Raw genomic sequence first — 24231 nt, forward strand, 5'->3', positions numbered from 1 at the left:
TAACAAGCTTTATAACTGTTCCAACTCAGGAAAGATAATCACAATAAGACCTTATTGCAAACAATACTTTGCAGCAATCTCTCTTAATTTGTTTAATTGGTTCTAAATTCGAGTGGCTTAATCCTAAATCAAGTCTATAACAATCACCACATTAACCTTGCTCACTAAGTGGGAGCAGCACATGCAGCCATGTGTCCTTAGAAGAACCCAGAGTAGCGCTCAGCCATTGTTAAGCAGCGTACTGTATGACTGCTGGAGCTCACCGACTTCATTCTACTGATAGCAGGATTAACTGGAGGGTGAACCCATTTGGCATTGCCGGTGCTGCTGCCACAGTCTCAACACTGTGAGAGCTAAGCCGTGAAACAGTGACGGGCTTAGACCAATTTATAAAGTGCCATCTTGGATCTAGCGATCGTTGCAGACAGCAGCTTAGCTTTTGTGCCAGTCGGGTTTACTGTAAGCATGTCATGCGATGCCACCAGCCAGGCTTTACAGTTCAAAGGGTAATCACAAAACAAGTGCTCTGCCACAACTTCACAACAATGAAGGACATGAAATGGCTGTTGTCTTCAATAGGATATCTTGTATCAAGCAGTCACAGCTTCTTTAAACTGACCGTTTTCAGAATATTAAGTTTGCTTTGTTTTGTAATCCATTGATATTTATCATGGAGCCTGTTCAGAAATCATTCAGCATATTTAAAATAACAAACTAAGGAAGAACATTTAATATATTTTTAACTGGGATTATTATTGCATTATGTGTTTTCAACAACACCTTTGATGACTTTCAGAAATGAGCCTGTCTGTGCTTTATCAATCAATCAAAATTTATTTATATAGCACATTTTAAAGACCGAAGTACACCAAAGTGCTTTCCAGTAAAATCATGATACAGATAAAAATCACAATATAAAATATAAATTACAGATATAAATAAAATATAAAATAATTACATAATCTAAATGCAAAGCCAGATGTAAATTACCCTAATTAGCCTTGAATGCCAGGTTAAACAAATAGTTTTTAGACGTGATTTAAAAGACTGAATGGAATCTGATGCGCGAATATGAAGAGTTTAAGAGTATTCCATAACCTGGGTGTGGCAACGGCAAAGGCACGGTCTCATCTGGTCTTCAGCCAAGACCAGGTTGCACTAAGAGCAGTTGGCCCGATCTTAGTGCTCTCTGAGGGCTATACAGACAGAGGAGATAAGCTAGGTAGACAGGTGCCATATTGTTTAGGATTTTATAAGTAAACAATAACATTTTAAAAATCAATTCGATATTTAATAGGGAGCCAATGTACGTTGTCCAGAACAGGGGTGATAGGATCATACTTTCTAGTGCCGGTCAAGAGACGTGCTGCAGCATTTTGGACCAGCTGCAATCGCTGAAGAAGAGAAGATTGTAGGCCCACGTAGAGAGAATTACAATAATCCAGTCTTGAAGTGATGAAAGCATGAATGAGTTTCTCCAGATCTTTGCGTGGTATATAAGGTTTAGCCTTAGAAATTAGGCGTAGTTGGTGAAAGCTGGTTTTTACCACAGTAGAAACCTGTTTATCTAGTTTGAAGGAACTATCCATGAAAACTCCACGATTCCTAGCAGCATCAGTGAGGTGGTTAGCAACAGGCCCGAGTGTGCCAGTCAGTTGTCCCAGAGGCATATTTCTATCATTTAAAGTAAGAAAGTTACGCGATAACCAGTCTTTGACATCCCTCAGACAATCAAACAGAGGATGTAGTGAAGATGAAACATCCCCAGTCAGGTGGAGGTAGATTTGAATATCATCAGCTTAGCAGTGAAAAGAGACATTATGTTTTTCAAAAATGGAGCCCAAGGGCAGCATGTACAGAGAAAACAACACAGGACCCAATGCCGAGCCCTGGGGCACACCACAGCGAAAAAGGGCAGAAGAAGAGGAATATTTTCTCATCATGACAGAGAACGACCTCTCAAAGAAATATGATTTAAACCATGATAGAACATTTCCTTTAAGGCCTACTACTTGTTCCAACCTTGCCAAAAGGATATCATGGTCAACCGTGTCAAAGGCTGAAGTCAAATCCAATAGAACTAAGCGCCCAGAGTCAGCGATTAGAAGAAGGTCATTGAAAACTCTTTGTAGGGCTTTTATGGTTGAATTACTGAGCGTAGGACTTCTGTTTTCTGACTCTTACAGGTCCTCTTTGCCTTCCAAATTACAAGTGACAGCAGTTGACCAACACATTCTCCTGATCTCTGTTGTCTCCAGTGGAGGGTGATGACTTTGGCAGGGAGCCTGTCGCTTCGTCTGCTTTTGGCCTTGACCACCATGGCCTCAGGCCTTAATATCCCTCTAGAAGGTATGAGTGTCATGACACAAGTGCTTACTAGTTCTTACTTGTGCTGTGCTGAAATATGAAGAGTCATTTAACACAGTTAAATTCACATGGAATGCCTGTGCTCTGCTTCATGTGAATACCGTAAGATCCACAGAATCAACACTCATTTTTACGGCTTTTTAAAGCTAATTGACATAAACTGAGTAAGAGTAAGTTTGTGTTTATTATTATTATTATTATTATCATTGTGTTTGACCGTTCAAGGCTTTATTTGTGCAGTATGGCTGGCATACACTTGTGTGTATTATATCTTATTTACTTCAACAACTTTAGTGTTACCTGTCACCGTTCAGTAACGATTTTTGTATGTGGCTTTATTTCATAGTGGAACAGCCTCCGACCATAATAACGTATACATCAGGTCCCATAATTGTACTTCATTTTGACACGGCCATTACTGTCAAGTGTAAAGCCCGGGGCAATCCACCACCAGAGTAAGTGTTGTCAAGTGACATGAGTTGAAAAAAACAAACAAGCCAAACATTGAAGCCTTGATCAGTTGCATGGATGTGAATCGTATTTTGCTCTAACAGGTACAGATGGGAAAAGGATGGCCAAGCATTTGTCCCCCCAAACTTCCAAACAATCAGAGCAAACCAGACAAAGGGCTTACTTGTGCTTCACAGTGAGGACATGTCCAAGTTCGAGGGAAAATACAGATGCTACGCATCGAACAAGTTGGGAACTGCTATGACAAATGAGATCGAGATTAAAGCTTTCAGTAAGTAATCTTTAGATAAAAAAGATCAAAACCCAGAATTTTGCATTTCAATGTCATCACTGTTTTGTTTTTCATGTTGTTGAACATTTGCTTTTCAACTAGGTATCCCTAAGTTTCCAAAGGAAACCCTCAGTCCCATTGTTGTTACTGAGGGAGAACCAATCACCCTGAAATGCAACCCACCAGAAGGTGTGGCCCCACGTCTTATCTACTGGATGACTGTTGGTAAGCCATGAGGCGGTTTATCATTTTTGTGATTTATATATTGCGTATTCCAGTTTATTAATTTGTTAAAAAGAAAAAACAACTCTTATTACTGCTTCAAAGCAGTTTTTCTAAAAGTGACTGGGGGACAGCTGAACGATTATTACCCCACTCCAGGCTCGCACTCATGTTTGTGGCGAACCAGATGCTGTATTTAATGCAGTAATAAATACAGCCCCAGCTTCTCCACAGGAACTTGGAGCTGTATTGATCACCAGGGTCTCCACAAACAGGAGTGTAAGATTGGAGAGGGGTGACTGTTCAGCTGTCCTTCAGTCCAGTCATAGCTCTCCTTCACCGGGTGGAGCTGGCTATGCAAGACCAACCAAAGGTCCACAACACTACAGTATCACTGCGTCTAGGCAGGATTGTGATATTGAAGCATTCAGTCATAATGGTAGCTCCTCAACATTGGGGCGCCAGCTGAGTGCATAAACTAGATGTCTAAATCTACAATTTCTCTCATACTGAACTGGATTATTATTGCAGCAGTGCTTCATCAGTAGGCTGACCTGCCTAATGATAGTCTATCGATGAACATTTTTCCAGGAAAGTCTTTAAAAGCACTGCTTAAAAGATCACAGCAACACTCAAGCTAGTGTTTTAATTTTTCCTCAATGGTTTGTAGATGAAAAAGGAAAAAGGCACACTAACTATTGTATTTTTACATGATAAAGCCCCACTTTTTAGTAAAGTTGGTCATATGTTCTAATGAGTGCTATTGAAATTGTTCAAATAGGCACCCAGAAATTCAGGAAAAAGGAGTAGTGTCTCAGGAAGAGCTTAACCACATGCTTTGATCTGCTTTGCACACTTGGGGCATAAATGTGCCAACCACATAATATAAAGATTCCTGGCTTCCTAATTTTCCACATATCCGGTCAATTACAGCATAATTGTCAGTGTGGTCAAATGACTACTGCAGTCTATTACTGTCTATGATTGACATGTTGCATCTAGTAGTTTGGAAGGTGTTTGACGTAACAAAAAGTACTTAGTTTAAGCCATGCCTTCGCTGTTCCTGAGTTTGTTATTGGACTTGCACTGTGGAGCGCTCAAAGCTGGGGTAGTTTTAGATAGTGTGAATCTCTATCTGACTGCACCAGAAAATCCCCACAGATGAATGTGGCTGGTGACACATTGTATCCTCTGGCTATCAGCAAAGTTAGCAGTGACAGTAAAGACAGTTCAGGTAAAGGTACACACTTGAGGTCCAAGTGTTTATTGCACATCGGGGTTCTTTTCCCTCCACCACCGCCAGAGAAAGTGATTCACTGTGTATAAGGTCACCTCAGTTGTGTCTGAAGTACTTCACTGAAGATCCTCAACCTCCTCCGACAAACCTGACTGATGTCAGGAAGAAAAAGTTAAGAGGCTTTCAGCTGCTCAGAAGGATCCAAAGCCATAGGGCAGAATGAATGAAAACACTTGTGCAGAGCTGTTGTTTTATATTATGTTTCAATCTGTTTTTTTTTATTAGTTTCTTGATACAAGATGCAATGTGGAATCGAAAGGCTGCCATTAAGCTTAAAAAACTAAACAGATGTTGTCCATCTGGTGACATCTCTGTGTCTGCTTTGCGTCCACAGTTGTGCGTGTCACCGATCCATTATTGAAATACTGGCTATATATACCTTATATTCTGTTGCAGTGCACTTATGAGTTCACCAGGTCTTTGCAAGAACACTCTTTAGAGAATAACTTCCATATAAGATATTAGGCCACACTGCAGTTAATTTTCAGGCATGGCTGATTTGACGTGTTATCATCTAAAAAAAGTCCCTCTGATGCACCCTTTAAAAGTTTCTGTCCAATTGGTGCCTTCTTATCAGCCAACATGAATTTCCTAGGCACATGCTATGAAGAGTTACAATTGTTGTAACAGTGATTTCACATTATTTATACAACTATGTTGTTTTCCAGATCTCCAGCACATTGAGCAGAATGAGAGGGTTTCCATGGGAACTGATGGCAACCTGTACTTCTCTAATGCCTTAAAGAATGACAGTCGCCAGGATTACGGTTGCTTTGCTGCCTTCAACAGGATACGCACAATTGTCCAGAAAAACGCCATGGCTGTCGTGGTCAAACGCTGTAGGTTTATGACAAAATCTCTCTGGCTTGGAAACTGCACTGTAGCTCACTTGTTTAGCATTTTGTCAATATCAGACCTGCAAAAATGTTACGTGTGGTACATCTCATCTTATCACACAATCGAAGATGACCAAATCACTACGACTTCTTCAAAGCAACTTTTGATCTTGTAATGAAGCGGGGCTTGCCTTGTCATGTTAATGCTGAAGGAAGTTTTTGTTATGACTCAGACTGATGACTGATATTGCTGATTGTGTAACTTTTGTTGGTGAAAACAAGCCAACACTCTTACTTCCAGTAAAATTGCTCCTGTATTTTATTATGTTTTTTTATGTTCCAGTAAAACCTGCCAATGACTCTTCAGAGAGCAGCCACACTCGTGAGTGATAACCACACATCAAAGCTTTCTTTCATATTATCTGAACAGCCACTAGAAATTGACAATAAAGCGTGTGTGCAGTTTAGAAAATAAGTGGATAAAATTATACATCAGAGCAAGAAATGATATTGTCTGCTTTCGATGCAGCTGTGGCCCCCCCAGCGAGAATACCCAGCCTTTTGCTGCCCTCTGGTGTTCAGACTGAGAAGGTGTTGTTGAAGGGAGAGGATCTACAGCTCGAATGTATACCCGAGGGATTGTAAGTGCACATTCTGTATCATCGCTTCTGCAGTCATGTTGTCACCATATATAAATAACCCTTTTGTTCATTATGGTGTTAACATGCTATTGTCTCACAATCTAGCCCTACACCATCTGTGAAGTGGATAAAAATGGGAGAAGTCATGAGTCCTCGGGTAAAATTTAACAACTACAACAAGCTGTTGAGCTTATCAGCAGTGGAAGAGAGTGATGAGGGGAAGTACATGTGCACAGCTGAGAACTCTGCTGGGAAGGCTGTCCACTACTTTGATGTAATAGTGGAAGGTTAGTCAACATCAGGAGCTAATTACGCTTCTATTTGTGGGCACATTTGTTTATTTGCATCAAAGAGAAAGCTCTTGACACGTGGATGGCTGTTTGTTTTATCTGAAATCATCATGACTCCTCTTAACATCTCCCAGAGCCACCAAAGTGGCTGACAGAGCCTCCTCAGAGCCAGCTCACTGTGATTGGGTCTGATGTGCACATCAAGTGCTCCGTCAGTGGAAAACCACAACCAGCAATAACGTGGAGGAGGAATGGAGTAATGTTCAGAGGTGAGTGAGAATAATTGTTGATGTGGTTTAATTCATATTGCGCCTCCGGGCAGGAGGGCAGTGCAATGAGCAGCTATCCCTGACGTCAAGCTGGAGTAATGTGACAGGCAACAGTCTGCTTAGTGTTTGAAATGATGAGATAACAGATTTTATTTTTCTCCTTCAGAAGTTGAAAGGCAAGGTATGCTGAACAGAAGCATGCGCTAATTAAAAGTAGTTGGTGCCTTCTCTTGTACAGTGTCTGAGTAGGAATCATTTGTTTTGAATTTTATTAAATTTCTCAAAAGGAAATGTGTTGTGGCAATGTGGCAATATACACATAATTATGTGGGTTTTTAAAAGGTTATATTAAAGAGAAGCTGCTATCTGACTCTTATATATTTAAGTTGTATTCAAAACATCTAGATTTTTTACAGAATTATCCAACACTGATGCTGGTGCTATCCTGAAAAGAACATGTTGATATATTGAGTTGCTTTTATGGTGATAAAATTGGTAATTTATTTATGTCTGTGTTGCTGTCAGATGACCCAGATAAGAGGATGCAAGTGTTTGATGACACTGTGATACTTTTCAATGCCAAAGCAGAGGACAGTGGCGTCTACCAGTGTGAAGCCTCCAACAGACACGGAAATATTCTAGCCAACGTTAACATCGTGATCATGAGTAAGTTCTGTGTTGTAGTGCTTTACCTAAAAAGTAGCTCATAATATAACATCTTATAATAATATGCTATAAGGAACTGTACTGGAAGCCAGTTTTCTTTAGCCAGTCTCATTATTTTTGCTGATAGAGATTGTTTTCCTGGTATGATTCATAAGAAGAAACACTTACACCCACTGCTTCATAGCCCTGAGATTTTCTCCAGTATCTTATCATTGTACATCTAAGATCCACATCTAATCATTATTTGCCTATTAGGGTGAATGTAGAGTTTTCTTTCAGCTGAAGTCTGAGTGGACTTCCATTTGCTGTAGTATTCTTTAGAAATGATAATGGAGCCTTTATCCAAAGCACCTCTTTTCTTTCTTTCCTCTCATTCACACAGTGGTGGCAAGGAGCTCTAATGCAAGCGTAGCCTGATCATCAGGAGCAATTTCAGGGTTCAGCGTATTGACTAACTGCAGTGTAACTGATTTCTTAGTTATTTGAGTATTTGTTATGCTTAAATGGTTTAGATCATTAAGCACATTTTAATATTACACAAAGATAACCCCAGTAAATACAAATGTAGTTTTCAAATGATCATTTTAAAAAGTTCTTCAAAGATACCTGGAGGAAAAAGCAACTACTGGTCTGTGCCAGTCTTAGCAGCAAGAATTGCTTAGGTTGGACAGCCTTGAATAAAAACTCCTTTCTTAGATTATCCAGTTTTTAAGGTTGAGTAAGTAATTTACTACATTTTAACACTTGGTTAATGTTAGTTGTTAATATTACTTCTAAGGCATGAGTCACCAGGAGACATTAAAGGACCAGTGTGAAAAATTTAGCAACACTTTAGGAGGAATTTGTAGATTTCAGCCAAATAAATACATAAAATAAATTAAGATTATTCTAATACTTATTATACTTATTCAGTAAAAGGACTACGTGTTAGAATCCCTGATAATGCTTTGCTTCAAATGGAGAAAATCTTGAGGGATGGCTGTTATGAGGAAAGGCAGCCCAGAAACTTTACCAGCGAAACACATCGTTGTGTGCCTCAACTTCACACGTGTTTCGGTCTTTTACCCAAGCTAATCTGCCTTTTTTTTTTTTTACCTTCCTTGGTTAGGGTTTAGGGATCTGATCTAGTTTTCTACAATTTTCAGTTGCTAGTTCCCGGACTCACTGAATGATCTTTGTAAGTTTTGGTCTGATACAACATCAAAAACAATGATAAAACAGCATATGTGTTAGAGTGGACCTGCCTTGTGTCTCTATCTTCACATCTGGTTTCAAGACCGCAGGACACCAACAGCATTTTGTTCCTTTTAGCTATTATCTTAGCTGCCTCAAATGACCAAAATGCGGTGATCTTATATGTGCAAATTACTTTCATGATCAATTATCAATCACGAATATGTGAAAATTAGAAAAGTCATTCGAAAGATGGAACTAAATTTACTGATGATGAAGATCACGTCCGTTTAGTTTGTGTCCATTAAAGTATTGTTTAACAGGCAAATAGTTTTATCTCTACAGTCGTGTTTGATCCAGCTGTGGGGACTTGACATAACTAACTGGTGTGTATCTATGGATTAGGGCACAGGACTGAGAAAGATCATGTTCTTGGATCAGTAGAATTGTGCAGTGTTACCAGAGCCTGTGATTATCTGTATTTTCTTTGGCATTTGAGTCAGCTCCTTCCTCTTGCTTTTAGATATGGCTCCGCTTATACTGACAGAGAACAACCAGGAGTATGCTGCAGTAGTAGGAAAGGAAATCACCATGAACTGCAGTGTTTTCAGCTCTCCACCATCCAGCATCTCTTGGTAAGTAGAGCTGGGTTTGTCTTAACAAGTAAGACAAGCAAGCAAGTTAAAAGCGTCATTAGTAATTTACACTTGCCTGCCTTTTAAAATATAAGAAATAGCCACTTTTACATATTAATGTGGAAGAGTGTAAAGAGAAGCAGTCTAAAGAATGAACCCGAGAGCACTATCACAGCAGTGAGTCATGCTATCACTCCCACACTGCTTCAGGTGTCTGTATGACACGCTGTGATGTTGACACTTATGTCTGGTTAATGAGATAATCATCTTCTGTTCCTTGAAATTGGGCAACATGAATCCCATTTACTATCACTGCTGCTCAAAAGAGAAACAGACAGTCCGAGGCAAGACACAGACGATGCCACAAATGCCAAATATTAAGATAGAACTTGTCATTGTAGAAAACCTGCGCTTCATTTCTAATCAGCAACCCTGTGTGTTGCTTTAATTAAGTAAACTGTGTAGCCCATCTGTTAAAGTTTAGTGGTGGTCTTGGGAGCTTGAAAAACTTCTTCATCCCAAGGATAAAGGAGTGCTTGGAGCTCTACACTGGAGAAATCAAACAGCCACTCCACAAACAACATAGAAGAGCCACCTCCACAGGATGAGACTCACCTGTACATTTACACCTAAAGGACAAAAAATATTTTGAGGATGGCAAAGTTCTCATTTTTGCATCAAGATGGTTTGAAAAAGGAGTAAAGGAGGCCATCTTTGTCTGCTGTGAATGACCATCGTTGACCTACATCAGCCACCTACAACGCAGTCCTTTGAATACTTCAACCCCCACTCACACCTTGTCTCAGGTGACCTCAATAGGTCACATGATAGGATCTAGTTGCCTCCTATTTTTCAAGCCCTTAAAAATAAAACACGGAATAATATATGACATTCTTTAAAGTCGCAAAAGTGAAAACACCAGACGCTTTCAAACTCTGAACTTGCAGCAAATCGGCACCTTTTGATTTGCATTTGAGGTGTTGGATAAGTTGTGTGGAAGCGCCAAGTAAAGTTGAAAACTTTCTCTCCTAGGACCAAAGATGAAAAAGCCATCGAGGGGGAAGGTTTCCTTGCTTTTGAGAGCGGACAATCATTGAAAATCATTAACGCGGAAAAAGGTGACAGCGGGAAATACATCTGCGTTGCGAGTAACATGGAGGGCTCGTTGGCTGTCACTGCTGTGCTGGATGTGAAAGGTATCTCAGCAACATAATTACTGCTTTTTGTAGGCAGGGATATTCGTAGTCGCTGCGCACAAAGGTAAAAAGAAGAAAAGAAGGAATGTATTTCTTTTGAATATTCTGTGCTTTAAGTAGTTTAATAAAGCTAGGCAGTCTCTCTCATATATATATGTTGAATGTATGTTGAAGGAAGTTCCAGCCATAAACAGTCATTTATGAAATCAATGATTTGGCTCAATTTCAGAGACTCACATTGCTATTTAAATCAAGCTGGGCTTGTGAGGATTATTTCACTTGTGTTTTTCCCCCCTGGTTTTTGTGTTATCTTTAGACGCTACAAAAATTGTAGGTCCACCTCAGAACACGCAGGTTGACAGTGGGAAGTTGGCCAAATTGATGTGCAAGACTGAATATGATGCAAGTCTGCAGGACACGTTTGAGCTGGTGTGGAGAAAGGAAAACAAGGAGATCCCACTTTCCTCTGAGAAAAATTCCAGGTAACTGGTTTTGCTTTGATGGTGCTTTTATGCTGATGCTCTTACTGAGTAGAATAATAAATTCATCAATATAAACTTTTATGTGTATCTTGATCGGAGGATGCATTTTGCTGACATATTGTCTGCTCATCTCTATTTATCGTTTAACATGCTACGGTTTTAGTTACAGACATTAGAAAGTTAGGCTGTAGCATCAACCAGTGCACTTACTGGATAATAAAAGGCTAGCATGACTAAATTATGCATGGCTTTAAATTCTCTTTTATTATGCAGCTTTGGTGGAGGGGCCTCTGCTTGAGAGGTGGATTGAAATTACTTACTCTGACAAATCTTCACTTATGTTCAGATACTCTATGAAAGGTGCCATGCTGGAGATCATGAATGTAAACCTGAGTGATCAGGGAACATATACATGCACTGCTAGAACAAGCCTAGATGAGGACTCTGCCACTGCAGTACTCACTGTACGGGGTAAGATGAATTATGTATGGTTAAATATTTATCGCACATTTTTGGAAATGATTTGGCTTCAAACAGTTAAATAAATATTCTGGTATTTGTTCATTAACACATTTGAGATTCTCTAGATGTTTTAGTTATCACGTTGACGGTTGACGGCTCTTTTGTTCTGCACGGCAGATGTTCCTGATGCTCCGATAAAGTTAGACCTGTCCGAACTTGACAGTCCAAGGAATGTTGTTTTGTCTTGGATACCTGGAAGCGATCATAACAGCACCGTAACAGGTAAAAGTTAATGGGCAAAAAGCAGAAAGCCTGGAAGAAGGTTTTTGTGTATTGTTGTAAATACTTGTTAATAAAGATAGGATAACAAAAAAATGGAACGTGACTGAATACTTTTCATTTATTAGTTACTTTTACATGTAAGACACACCCTAACTGAACAGAGTATTCAATTCAGTTCAATACTATTCATTTACATAGCACCAATTCACAATAAGAGTCACCTCAAGGCACTTCATGCTCTAAAGTAAAGACCCTGCAATGTTAGAACACAACCCCAACCATCAGATGAGAGTCCAATATCATTGTCTAGTTCTGCAGTTCTTTAGCCTCGCCACTGGGAAAAAGAATCGTATAATGCATAATCAGTAAACAAAGCATATAAAATGCATGCACACAGCTGTAGTGCCTCCATAGTGTAGTAGTTTGCACTTTTGCTTGGTAAGAGAAAGGTCACTTGTTTGATTCTAGCTGAAGACACAAAACCCTTTGGTATTGCGTCAGGAACACCTCCAGTGTAGAGCTCTGCCAAATCAAAACATCCAGGGCGATTCGATGTTGCGACCCCTTGTGACAAGGGAGCAACTGAAATTAGCATTCAGGCACACCTGTGCTGTACGTGCATGCACTGACCAGAGCCCGAGTATGCGGACTAAAGCTGCTTCACAGTTGGAAAAAAGTCTGCAGGTTATTATTAAAAACTGAAATTGTTTTTTCGATGCAACTTTCAAGTGATTTACTGCAAATCACTGAGCGTTTTCATGCTTCCCGTGTGAAAAAGAGATTTAGTTGATGCTGTGATCACTTAAACAAGTGAAGAAAGCTGCAAAGCGCTGAGAATCCCAGCAGGGGAGCTTGTCTCTCATTTAGGCTTCAAAAGGGAGGGTGAAATTATTTTTGGTGGTAAGAATTTGTATGGGTTCATCAGTGTTGTGTTATTAATATTCTTAGCTGTGATGGTTGTTACAGTGGGGAAAAAATGGCTGTTTTTTGTGACTGAAATCAGATAAATCTTTTAGAACAAAAAGCATTTTCAATCCCGTGATACTCATCAATAAGTGTTAATATTTAACAAGGATGACAGCATTTTTTCTTAGAAGAATCTTTCATTATAGCCATTTTTACTAGTTTCATTCTTCCTTTCTTTCTTTTTTTGTATCATTTCTAGGTTTTTTGGCACATAATCACCACCTGTTGATCAGGAACAACATAACGCCTTTTTTTTAACAAAAAAAAAAACCCCCAGATTATTTACAAAGTCACCCACAGGCTCATGGGGGCGCTTTCAAAAGACACACAAAACATTAGCAGTAAAAAAAACCTATATACTACATATCTATACAGAGTTTATTTAAGTGCATGCTAATGAACATCATAACCAAAAATATAGGATTGAAAGAAAACTGTAAAGTAATGAACATAATTAGTCTTTAGGAAGATAACAAAATCAGAAGCGCAAAAATATACAATGGACAGGAGGCTTTTAGCTCTTTCTGTGATGTGCCAATTTGTCTTTCTGATCGCTGTTAATGACAGCGTGGTAAAGCGCCTTCTCACTATCCCCTTCAGCTCTGGCCCTAGCGTTAATACCACTGTCAGTTCTTAATTTAATAAATTCAAATTAGAGAAGGTAGCACAACCCTTAATCCTAGAAGTTTCGTGGCACAGAAAGGGTGATAAAAGGGGTTAATATGAATCGTCTATCTGAGAATTCATAATACCACCAGAAATCCTTTTCTCCCTGGTACTTTTTTTCTTACTCACATTGTACTACACTAATGGTCCCTGCCTCCAGGTTCATAATTAGAAATGCATGAGTGGTATTGGTAATCTCATTTAACACTCATATAAGATAATGTTGAATTATTCATTTATCAAGGAAGGGGTAAATCAGCACTCATAGATACTGATCGGCGGTGTAGATAACCTCTCTATATGATATAATCTAAGCAAAAGTATAAAAGCCTAATATATGCTTTTAATAATCAGTGTCATTGTCACAACTGCGTGTGTCCTCTCTCTTTGTGAGCACAGAATTTGTAGTGGAGTATGAAGAGAACCGCTGGGAGCCTGGAAGGTGGAAGGAGCTACAGAGAGTCACCGGTAACCAAGCAACAGCTGAGCTAAAACTATACGGGAACCTTAACTACCAGTTCAGAGTGTATGCTGTTAATGCCATTGGACCCGGACCCCCGAGTGAGCCGACTGAACGACACAAAACACCCCCTGCTGGTGAGACCAGCTCCTATTTATTAAAAATGTCTCTCTGGTTATGTGTAACATGTCAAAGCATGCAAGTTTTAGTATTAAAAATGGCATCTTTTTTATTCTGCAAAAAATGATTTATACAAATGCACACATGTCTCCAAAGCACCCGATAGGAACCCAGAAAACATCAAAATTCAAGGCCATCATCCTCATCAAATGGAAATCAGTTGGGAGGTATGAGAATTGTTTATTCATTTAAATTTAAAAGACTTGTTATCTGTAAGAATTTTCACTAGAAGTTGTTATAGGATTGTAACAATTTCTCTGCACTGTCATATTGTAGCCGCTGTCACCTGTTGAGCGCAACGGCCCAGGCTTTGAGTACAAAGTGAAGTACCGCCAACTCGGGGTGGAAGATAGCTTCACGGAGCACATGGTCAACAGATCTGTGTTTCTCGTGAACAACACGCCCACCTTTGTCCCCTACGAGATTAAAATCCTGAGCAGAAACAGCTACGGCTGGGGGCCAGAGCCTAAGCCTGTTACAGGTTACTCTGGGGAAGATGGTGAGTAGTATGTATTAATATATTTCAGCGTACGATATAATTACCTGCAACTGACTTCATTACAACATACCCCAAAGCTGAACTGGCATATTTGTCTGTTGGTTTTCTTTTAACTCTGAACTTCTCGTGTTATGATTCTTTACCGTGTTCTCAGTTGTCTTTTGGCATTGTCTGCGGGAAAATGTGTCAGGTTAAGTTCTTTTCTTTTTCTCCCCCCTCCACTTACCCAAGGTTTTAACCCTGTGCAGGTGGTGCAGTAGTGACTTTTCCTTCCTTTTGTAAAAGGAAAAACAAAAAAACACCACTGCTAGCAGGTGGCAGATAACCTTTGTAGAGGAGAGGGATGTCAAATTTCCACTTCTGTCTCAGAAGCTGTTGGGGATTTGATAGATCACGACACGCTTTGCGCTGTAGGCCTACTGAGGCACGAGGGCTGCTTCACTTTCCAGTGTCTGCCGTGCTCCTGTCGTTACAGTAACGCGTAGAGTAGAAAATATTTACAGTGCCATTTTGTGTCTGGTGTGGATTTTCCCCCTGCTTTCAGTAGCTAATTTGCTTCATTTTGCATGTAGCTCAGCATATTTTCTGTGCACTTTCTTGGCTTTTTATACCAGCACCAATGTTTTGACTCATCAATTCATCAAGCAACAGAACACCATTCCTCAGCTTAAAACACTGTATTAATCTAACAAGGTTGATGTATTTTGTAACTTTCTGCAACTACAAACATTTTATTTTCAATATGTTGGGAAAAAAGTCGGAATAAAGGTCTGCTGTTCACAGACTTTCTGTGTTTCTCAACTTCCTCCCACCGTCTTTAGTTCCTACTGCGGCACCACGGGACATTGCTGTGGAGGTGATCAACACCACTGTTCTGAGGGTTAGCTGGACCCCAGTTCCGCCTGCCACGGTGCGAGGTCGCCTGGGTGGTTATAATGTAAGTTGTCAGCTTCTCAAACATCTCTGCATTTTCAATTCCAGCAAAGGAACTTCAAACAGCAGCGTGTTTTTCTCGGTATTTGAAAATCCTCCAATGTCTGCTTTCTGAATAGCGCGCTTTTTCTGGTGGAATGATTTTTGTCATTTGGAGGACAAACTCTAAAATGAGATCTCTGCATGTACTCTCATCGTGACAGCACATTTTGAGAGTTTTACTTTTGGTTGGATATAATTTTTAAACATTTTTTAAAAAATTATACCCAAATTTATCATTTAATGAGTTTTAATGCTGTACTTGTGTTGAAAGTTTGAAGGATGCACAGTGGCAAAGTAAAAGAGTGACAAAAAGATGTGTGTGTAAAGGAGCTCTTTCATTATCTTACTGTCCTTCTTGTTGTTTTATATTCCACCCTCTCACAGGTTCACTGGGTGAGGAGAAGAAGTCTCCTGAATCCCGACAAGATTTTAGATTTGAGTCACTCCATGTCCTTTTCTGGAAACAGAAGTCATGTCATTGTGCCAGGACTCGAACCTTTTTCTGAATACAAACTCACTGTTTATGTTTTCAACAAGAAGGGCAATGGACCCAAGAGTGATCCGGTGACCTTTAATACACCAGAGGGAGGTGAGGTGATACTGTGATCACACACGCTAAACAACCCATGCTTCAGGCGTTTATGCACACGTGCTGAAAACTGTACAAACTATGAATTCAGCTTTAAAATGAATTGCATCCTTGTGACAAGATCGGTTTTAGATCAGTGTGTTTTTCATCCCAGTTTTTAAAAAAATGTGTGCTTATCTTACCACTGTTGTTGTTTGTGTAGTTCCAGAGCAAGTTACCGTCCTTACTTCCTCCATCATCCAGAGAGATTCAGTTAGGCTGGAATGGGCACAGCCGCCAAAGTCAAATGGCATCCTCACCAGTTACCTCCTGCAGTACCACCTCAGTATGTAAACACACCACACTTTGTAGACCTTTGAACCTACATGAGGTTTTCCATCATAACAGAGTTGTCTCTGCTGTAACTCAGGGCTTTGTCTGTAGTGTTACAGTGGGCGAAGTGTAAACAGTCGTTCAACAGCAGCGTCGGTAAAGGGGACGCAAGAGAGGAAAAGATTATTAAAGAGAGAAGGAGGTGTAGAGGGGGTGGATATGTGATACTACAGCTTCGATTTACACATATGGAGGTTTAATTTCGATTTAAAAAACATTGTTGCATACACTATCATCTGCACATCACCTTTTCCCTTCTAATCTCGTGTGGCGTCGTCCCAGACAGTAGGTGGCACTGTGTGACACTGAACCCTCCTCCAGTCTGCAACGGCCTAATTGTTTCAAGATACTTTAGCCCGTGGCTTGACACTTTCCTCTGTGTTTCTTATCTCATATCCTCCTGCATGTTTCCTCCCAAAAGAAGCATTTAAACCAGTGCTCTATGTGCCTCTTGTGCTATTTTATTTGTATTTATTTTTTTTTGCATTTATCACTCAGAAGCTTTTCTTTTTGCAAAAGAAAAAGAAAAAGCACCTTTATGCTGTAGTACAGTAAGAATGGACAAGTGAGTGAGGGGCTTTCATTACACTCTCTGTTTTCAAAGCCTACACTCTCGTTGGCTGACATTTCTGAAGTCTTTTGTGTAAAATGTGAAGGCAGAGACAGCCCTGTGCCGCCTCCAACAGCACCCACAGAGTCTGGCCAGCTCTTCAATACACTCTGTCCCTCTATTTCTGCCTTTTTTTTTCCCATATCAGATGTAAGACTTTACACAGTTATTCCCACACACTGCAATCTGTGGGTGTGTTGTTTTTTTTTTTTTTTAGTTGAACTGATTCACCATATCACTTAAATGAAAATTTGGTTCCTATGAATAAACAATATATGTTGCGCTGTATGTGCAGTATCCTTTGGTTTCCTGACAGCACTGTGTGATCTGTTGTCGACAACGTAAAATATCCTGTGCTCTCTACTGCCGCTGCAACACCCCCCCCCCCCCCAAAAAAAACCCCAAACATTGTTTTTGCAAAGTGGTACAATGGGCTTGGCACATCAGCTCTCACCTGTGGTTCGGTATTGGCACAGTAATGGCATCACTGAGGGAGGTTTCAAAAGAAGTGTTGCTTTCAGCAGTGCACACATACTGTACTTTGATCTATAATGCATATTTGGTGATATGTTGTGCTACTTGTGATTGTAGCTCTTCTGGTTTCCTTCTACTGCTTCCTTATGCATTCTTCCCCCTCATTGTCTTCCTTCCCATCACTTGTTTTTGTAATTTTTTCTTCCTTTTACGCAGAGTTAAAAAAAATCCCTTCATAGTCTCTGCTCGGTTACCACTTCCTATTACTTTTCTCTTTTCTCATCTTCTCCACCTCCTCTTTTCATCCGTGCCCTGCCACTTGTTTACACCCCCCCCTCCTCTTGAGCTCTTTATTTCCCTCTTTCATCTTCTCTCTTCTTTCCTCATAATGTATTCCTCCTCAGCTTACCTGTCACAACATGTATCTGCTATATTCACTTCCTTCATGAGACAGCATAAAATCTCTTCATCTCTTCCTTCCCTCGACCGCTGACCCTCATTATAGCCGTGTTACGCTAACCTCCCACACGACCCAGCTGCGATGACTTTTTCTGCATCGATACATCGTAGGCTCGCTCTCAGCACGTGAACCGACCTGACCATCTTTCTTCTTCGTCTACAGTTAATGAGACTGCACTCGAGGTGACTGATTCCAAAGAGATCAACATTACCGGGGCTGACACCAACCATTGGACACTTCAGGGATTAAAGGGGGACAGCCTTTACCGCTTCGACCTCAGAGCGTGCACTCGAGCAGGTTGTGGGCCTCCACAGGCCGAAGAGAGCCGAACTGATTTTCCAGAGCCAGGTGAGCTAATGAAATGCATTTAACTTGGGTGGTAGTGTGCCTGTTTATTGGATTAATATATGAAAATCCCACAGATAAAACACAGCACTGCTGTGATGTATTCATTCATACAAGGGAGAAACATCATTATTAAGGCCAAAACTACTTTGTATAATTCAAGTGAGTACAGATCAGACTTTGAAGAGGTCATACTGTCATTTTTGTGCATACAAGCTGTGTTTTAAAAGAAGGGATTGTCCTGATAGTGATATTGGACTTAACTGAACTTAGAAACCATCTAAGAAAGATGAGATTGGAAAAAACCTGTGTGTTGAAATATTACTTCCTCTCTAGAGCCTCACTCATCACAGCTTAACCTCTCTAATAGGAGTGTTTGTCAGACACTGTTTAACAATCTAGCACCAGTTTTTGTTTAGTTCAGCAGAATATAGTAATATTTGTAGTAAAATCCACTTTGAAATCACATCAGAAATTTGTGATATTTTCATGCAAAGCTGAGAACAACTACATTTAAATCATTAAAAAACACAAGGTGTAACAATTTCAAGGTCAGCAATAAAACGAAAGGGCAATTTTACAACATTTTTAGCTCTGTTGTACAAATCCTTCAGTTGAGAATGTCCTTCAAGATACTAAGGTGGGTTTGATGTGCTTGTCTAGGGCAGAAATGTACAAATATGTCTGTGGCTCAAGGACTAATTGGTATTTTGATAGGGGGAAACATGACATTGTAACTAACTAAAAGTGTTAGAAGTCAGATTGTTATTCAGAGCAAATGTTTCTAAAGGGGCTAAAACACTGCTTGAACTCAGATGTATCCAAAACACAATCAGGCAGACCAAAAGAGACCACACCATCAGAGGATCAATACACGACGCTTTGTTCACTGAGAAAATGAGAATTAATACATTTGCTAACTAAAGAAAGCGAGACCCCTATCAGAAAAGTCCTATCAAAAACATCTGTCTTGTTGTGGTCTTAGTGGATCATTAATGCGTCTCTAAACCAATTCTCAGGAGGGGAAACGAAGCCAAATACTTGGGGTGGGCTAAGATGTGCCAGCACTGCACAGAGGATGACTGGAAACAAATCCTATTTGCTAATGAATCCCACTTCAATCAGAAATGTGTATGTATGAAGAGAAGAGAGGATGAAAAAGCAGTTTATCAAACCCGCACCTGCATTGCATCAACTCCAGATGACGTAGCACTCCAGCATGACATGCTGTACTCTGTGGTTTGCATCTTTGTGGAGAAGGCTTCATACCACTGAAGGATAATGAGCCCAACACAACTCAAAGCTTTGTAGAACTACTTGAATACTAAAAGAAGCTCAAAAGCCATGGAGCATCGAATCATACCAGGTTATCAGGCTTTGCACCAGCTTGTCCATTCCAGCTCAAGTGCACAATGCCATTAAAGCAAAAGCTGGGCAGAGCATTGAGTATATTACAGAATTCTAGAATTTATGTACATGTTTTGAAGATTAAACTTTTTACCCAAATTTATAAGCTCATATCATTTTTTAATGAGAAAAGCTATATTGAACGCGAAGCAAATGCAAAATAGAAGTATCTTCACAAGCCCCCTCAGACTGTAAATTATATATATAAGATGAGGGAGCTACTGTAACCGAAACGGGCAAATTAAGTGTCAAGCTGCTGCCTTAAAAAGCTCGGTGAAATTGCCTCCCTAATGTCCTTGTAAATGCTTTCCGCAGTTTGCATATAAAAAGGTACATCTCCAGTTTTCGTGTGACAGCGGCTGTGAATATTCAACAAACCTGCGAGCAGAGGATCCGAGTGAACCTCCGAGTCTGCGGTTTAGTCTTGAGCCAGTTAGAGTTTAAAAGCAAAACGACGATTTGGAAATTTTGAAAGGATACGCTGAGCATATTGAGTGCAGCTCATTTAAAACCGGAGCGCTGTGGTTCCTCTTTTTGACTTTGTTTTGAAGTCTGGCGGCGGACGTGTGCAAATATTTTATGCTTTAAAGACTCTTTTAAATAAAGCGATGTGAGAAATTACAATAATGTGATTAAAGATACTGTAAGTGAAAGCAGGAATTAAGCTGGTGCCACTTTGCTAACTAAGAAATGCCTGCACCCTCACAAAAGTCTTAGAATTAAGGGCTAACTTGACTCATGTTATACCAAATGAATTTATCAGAGGAGCCAGAAGTTGTAGACTTGGAGCAGATCACTTGCTTAGCCTTGATGTCAGGTAGAAGCAAATCAGTCACATGAGAGCATAATAAAGCTTATATTTGACAAAAAATGCTCACTAATTCACAAATAACTACACAGATGGTGGTGGCTTTAATTTATATCTTGAATAAAATCCTCTCCACGAGCTCCTCCTTCTAGTGCTTAGCATCCATTTGCTGGCTCTGCATATTTTGATAAAAGTTATTCAGTCTTCCTGAGCTTTTATGCTTCCTTTGAGAAGCTCTGCATCTTGTAGGTGGATGTCCGGCCCGAGAGCCATTAGATGCATTGTTTGTGAATATGGTTGAGTAGAGGCTCGATGCGGAGATAAAATAGCTCTGTTTGAGAGAGCTGTCCTCGGGGCACGTTAGTCACAATGCAGTGGAGGAGATTTATGGAGACCAACAGCACAGAGCAGGGGCAGAGTGAATTTAGAGACGTTAACGGGGAGTGATGGAGTGACAGCAGGGCAAAAAAGAAAGATGAATGCACGGGAGCTAGTGAGGTCAGGCGCTGAAGTAGTCCTTTTATAGTTCACCTTTTTGACTGAATAAGCTTTTAATGCCTCTCACCATTTAGCTAGGATAAACAGCTGCCTGCCTTGAAAATATTCTGGACAAATCACAGAGTGACATGTCTGAACTACAACAATTACGCAGACCCGTGCACGCGTCCACATGTCTGTGCTTGAAAAGTTTGCAATGCCAGTGAGTTTCTGGAGGGCAAGCCAAAAAAAGGGGGGAAAAAAGGGTAAAAGAATGTGTTGAAACATGAGAAACACGAGCAGGAAAAAAAACGGGAGAAAAAAACAAAGCTAACAGCCACAGAGAACAGCGTGGCACACAGTAGGAGAAATATCTATTTTTCTCCATCAGGTCTCAGGAGATAACAAAGGAGCAAAGATAAAGCAGGCTGCAAACTTGACAAAAAGCACAGAGGAGCACATGCCTCAAAAGTAACACAAAAATAACCAGTTTCTCTGGAGATTAAATTATTGCTCCCCGACACAGCACTTGAACACCTAAGTTGTTATCGGCAACAAATTTGCTAATGGCTCGAACGCATCTATTTATTTACTTTGAGTTTCTTTAGAAAAACAATCACAGTCTGAACTTATACCTCGGATATCTATGTACACCCCCCCCCCCCCCGGCTATCCAGTGTTCAGTCTGCAGATTTTCTTGTTATTTAAACTTTTGCTTGCATGCTGCGCTCTGTTTTTGGATCCTGGATATTTTAATGTAAGCTCAGGTAGCGGCACACTTAATTCGCACCAAATGATGTGAGAGATAATACATTCAGGAATTCACCGCATTCACAAATGAGGTAATATGTGTGCCACAGGTAAAGATACCTTTTTTCCTCCCCAGTTAGAAATTCAAACCTTGTTTAAATTCATATAACTATGAATAATGTAAACATGCAGGGCTGGTTCTAGCTGTTTGGTGGGCCCAATGCAAGATGTGTGTGTGTGTGTGTGGGGGGGGGGGGTGCGGCTAGATTGGTAAATCTAAATTCAACGATCTCCGGTTGACCGAGAAAATGATAATAAAAGGTAAACTGTGAGGCTCCAGGTGCTGCATTTTAATCAGAAAAATTATTGTTATTCTTTTAAATTTAAGAAACGAAATTCTTCAACATGAGAAAACAATAAAACAATAAGTAAATAAACTGGGCTGTGGTCCAGATGAACACAAACTAAATGAAACCATTACTTGGAATGAAAATGTAACCAGCGTTCTTGCAAATGTGCGGACGGCAACACAAGATGAAAACAAAATAGCATATTAAAATGCAATAAACGAGCATCTGTTTTGAAGTGCAAGTAGTAAAACCACAGGCAGAGCAGTGTTTATGTTGCAGTTTAAAAGGAACCACGTGTAACTGTGAACACAGCCTTTATCATCCACAACATGTCTGCTTGCTGACATTTTTTTAGCAAGGCGGCTCAAACACTAGCTCCCCTTTCCACCTCACAAGCGAATCTACATTGTTAACAAATGCCTTACCTTTACCCTGTACACATTACTCATCTTCATTTCCCTCCTTTTTAAATTTTTGGGCTCAAGCTGAATCGGGATAAACCCTTTCGATGCCATTCAGCAATCACTGTTATTCTCCTGCTGAGGTGATGTGCGGCTGTCGACTATCCCATCATACATGCCGACACATCACTCATTACCTGACAGCTGATGATGAGGAGTTTGAATTACCCCACAAACACAAGGCGCAGCTTCGTTTTCTTTGTAGCTTAGTTTGAGGTTATATCCTACATTTAATACTTAATTGCTTCACTAAACACATGAAGAGTTTAGCTGGCTATAAATAAAGACAGGTCATTTTAATTGAGGCTGAGCATCTGCATCTGTGTATTCCATATATTTAAAGAAACAGCTCTGAAATAAACAATGCAGCATTTCAGACATAAAAGGGTGAAAAATGTCAAAATTGTTAAATAACCTCAATTAACCAATAACTATATTGCTAGCTATAATTATATACTTTGCTGGTATTGTTGCTGGTGCTTTTCACCTCTCCAGATGTTATCCTCTTCTCTGTTCTCCATGGAAACACCTCTGTAGCACATGTTTAGCTTCATCGTATGAAGACCAGCCCTCAATATAAGGGACTAAATTATAACACTGGTTATTACCAAAATAATTTTTTATGTTTGTATGTGCAAGCGCTTTGTTTAAAATGACGAATTAGAGAAACCAGATCAAATTTAGACAAAAAACAGGAATTCAGTCATTTTTAAAAAACGAAAAATATTTGTGTTTTCTTGTTTTTATTTGCTATATATGCACGTATCATCACTAGAATAAGGTTATTAGTAATTTTCCGTAGGTAACTGTCAGAAAAAAAACATAGGTGTCATCTTTTGGTTGCACAGTGCCCTCTAGTGGTGCAGATGTCAACCAGACTTCAAATCCAAACAGCACTTGATGCAGCTACACACACAGAGCTTGTATATGTTTGTGAGAATGCACTTTTGTTCTCCGGTGGCCCTGCAAATGTGTCAGCATGTGTTTGTGTGCCTGGTCTATAAACCTTAAAGCGGGATTTTCATAAACATGTAATCTTCTGCTTCTTCGATTTCTTTTTATCCCTCTGAAGATTTGTCCCAGACTCCAGCTGTGGCCCCTGCTCAGAGCAGTATGTATCACCGCCTGCAGCTGGTGTAGCTAGCCAACATAGAAGTGGTGGTAGAGACAGACGAGGTTGTAGGCGTGTTGGTGTAGCAAGTAGCTTTCCATAGCCTCAGCAAAAACATGTCCTTTATAGTTGTACAAATATAATTTGGGTGAGTCCTGTATACCACTTCGGGAGAGACAGAAAGACATTTCTTTGTGCAAATCATTTGCCGGAAAGTGACAGTTGTGGTTTAAATTTGCAAGTCAGATTTATTGTTGTGCTGCAGTTACAGGGTGTCTACCGCGGTATAAGTTGTGCTGTGCTTGTGCAGTTACTGCCATTAATGCAGTTTTCCCAGTCGCTCTAACAAATTCCGCCTTTATGTAGTCTCGCTTGTTGCACAATATATTAGACTTGACAGCTTTTGTAGAAGGAATCTAACATCTGAGGTTTCTCTTTCATTCCAGGCTACAACTGCTCTCTCTCTGTTCCCAGCTCTATCTCAGGCAATTCTACTCATCCTCCTTTAGGTATATAGCTCACACTCACACATGCGCAGCCAATATTAAGCCTGTGAGCTCGTCTTGATGTACTTGAACTTTCAAGTAACAACAGTATTCGAGGCATGGAGTTGTTTCAATCTGCTCTGATATCTACTCGTGGTGGTGGGGGGTGCGCCACGAAATGCCATCTTTATTTAACGTAGAGGGAAAACTAGATGTCACTCCCGCC

The 24231-nt window shown here is 40.1% G+C and overlaps 1 protein-coding gene across 8 annotated transcripts in view; it reads left to right on the forward strand.

Annotated features, from left to right (window-relative positions):
• The window catches only part of chl1a (cell adhesion molecule L1-like a), a 51411-nt gene that overhangs the window by 15654 nt on the left and 11526 nt on the right, over nucleotides 1-24231 (forward strand). For all 8 annotated transcript variants that reach the window (XM_085393707.1, XM_085393708.1, XM_085393710.1 and 5 more), the window contains exons 2-23: nucleotides 2187-2349; nucleotides 2714-2822; nucleotides 2922-3109; nucleotides 3212-3334; nucleotides 5297-5467; nucleotides 5808-5846; nucleotides 5994-6105; nucleotides 6211-6392; nucleotides 6530-6664; nucleotides 7190-7330; nucleotides 9027-9138; nucleotides 10171-10334; nucleotides 10651-10816; nucleotides 11163-11287; nucleotides 11456-11560; nucleotides 13592-13789; nucleotides 13929-13999; nucleotides 14109-14331; nucleotides 15153-15268; nucleotides 15691-15895; nucleotides 16098-16220; nucleotides 17974-18159. In XM_085393707.1, the coding sequence (XP_085249833.1) occupies nucleotides 2268-2349; nucleotides 2714-2822; nucleotides 2922-3109; nucleotides 3212-3334; nucleotides 5297-5467; nucleotides 5808-5846; nucleotides 5994-6105; nucleotides 6211-6392; nucleotides 6530-6664; nucleotides 7190-7330; nucleotides 9027-9138; nucleotides 10171-10334; nucleotides 10651-10816; nucleotides 11163-11287; nucleotides 11456-11560; nucleotides 13592-13789; nucleotides 13929-13999; nucleotides 14109-14331; nucleotides 15153-15268; nucleotides 15691-15895; nucleotides 16098-16220; nucleotides 17974-18159 (3076 nt within the window). In that variant the 5' untranslated portion in view covers nucleotides 2187-2267. The remainder of the gene's footprint in view (nucleotides 1-2186; nucleotides 2350-2713; nucleotides 2823-2921; nucleotides 3110-3211; nucleotides 3335-5296; nucleotides 5468-5807; nucleotides 5847-5993; nucleotides 6106-6210; nucleotides 6393-6529; nucleotides 6665-7189; nucleotides 7331-9026; nucleotides 9139-10170; nucleotides 10335-10650; nucleotides 10817-11162; nucleotides 11288-11455; nucleotides 11561-13591; nucleotides 13790-13928; nucleotides 14000-14108; nucleotides 14332-15152; nucleotides 15269-15690; nucleotides 15896-16097; nucleotides 16221-17973; nucleotides 18160-24231) is intronic.

Source organism: Rhamphochromis longiceps, linkage group LG20 (assembly GCF_057381845.1).
Source record: "Rhamphochromis longiceps isolate RC_006_pf linkage group LG20, R_longiceps_female_GT1.1, whole genome shotgun sequence".
Lineage (NCBI taxonomy): Eukaryota > Metazoa > Chordata > Actinopteri > Cichliformes > Cichlidae > Rhamphochromis > Rhamphochromis longiceps.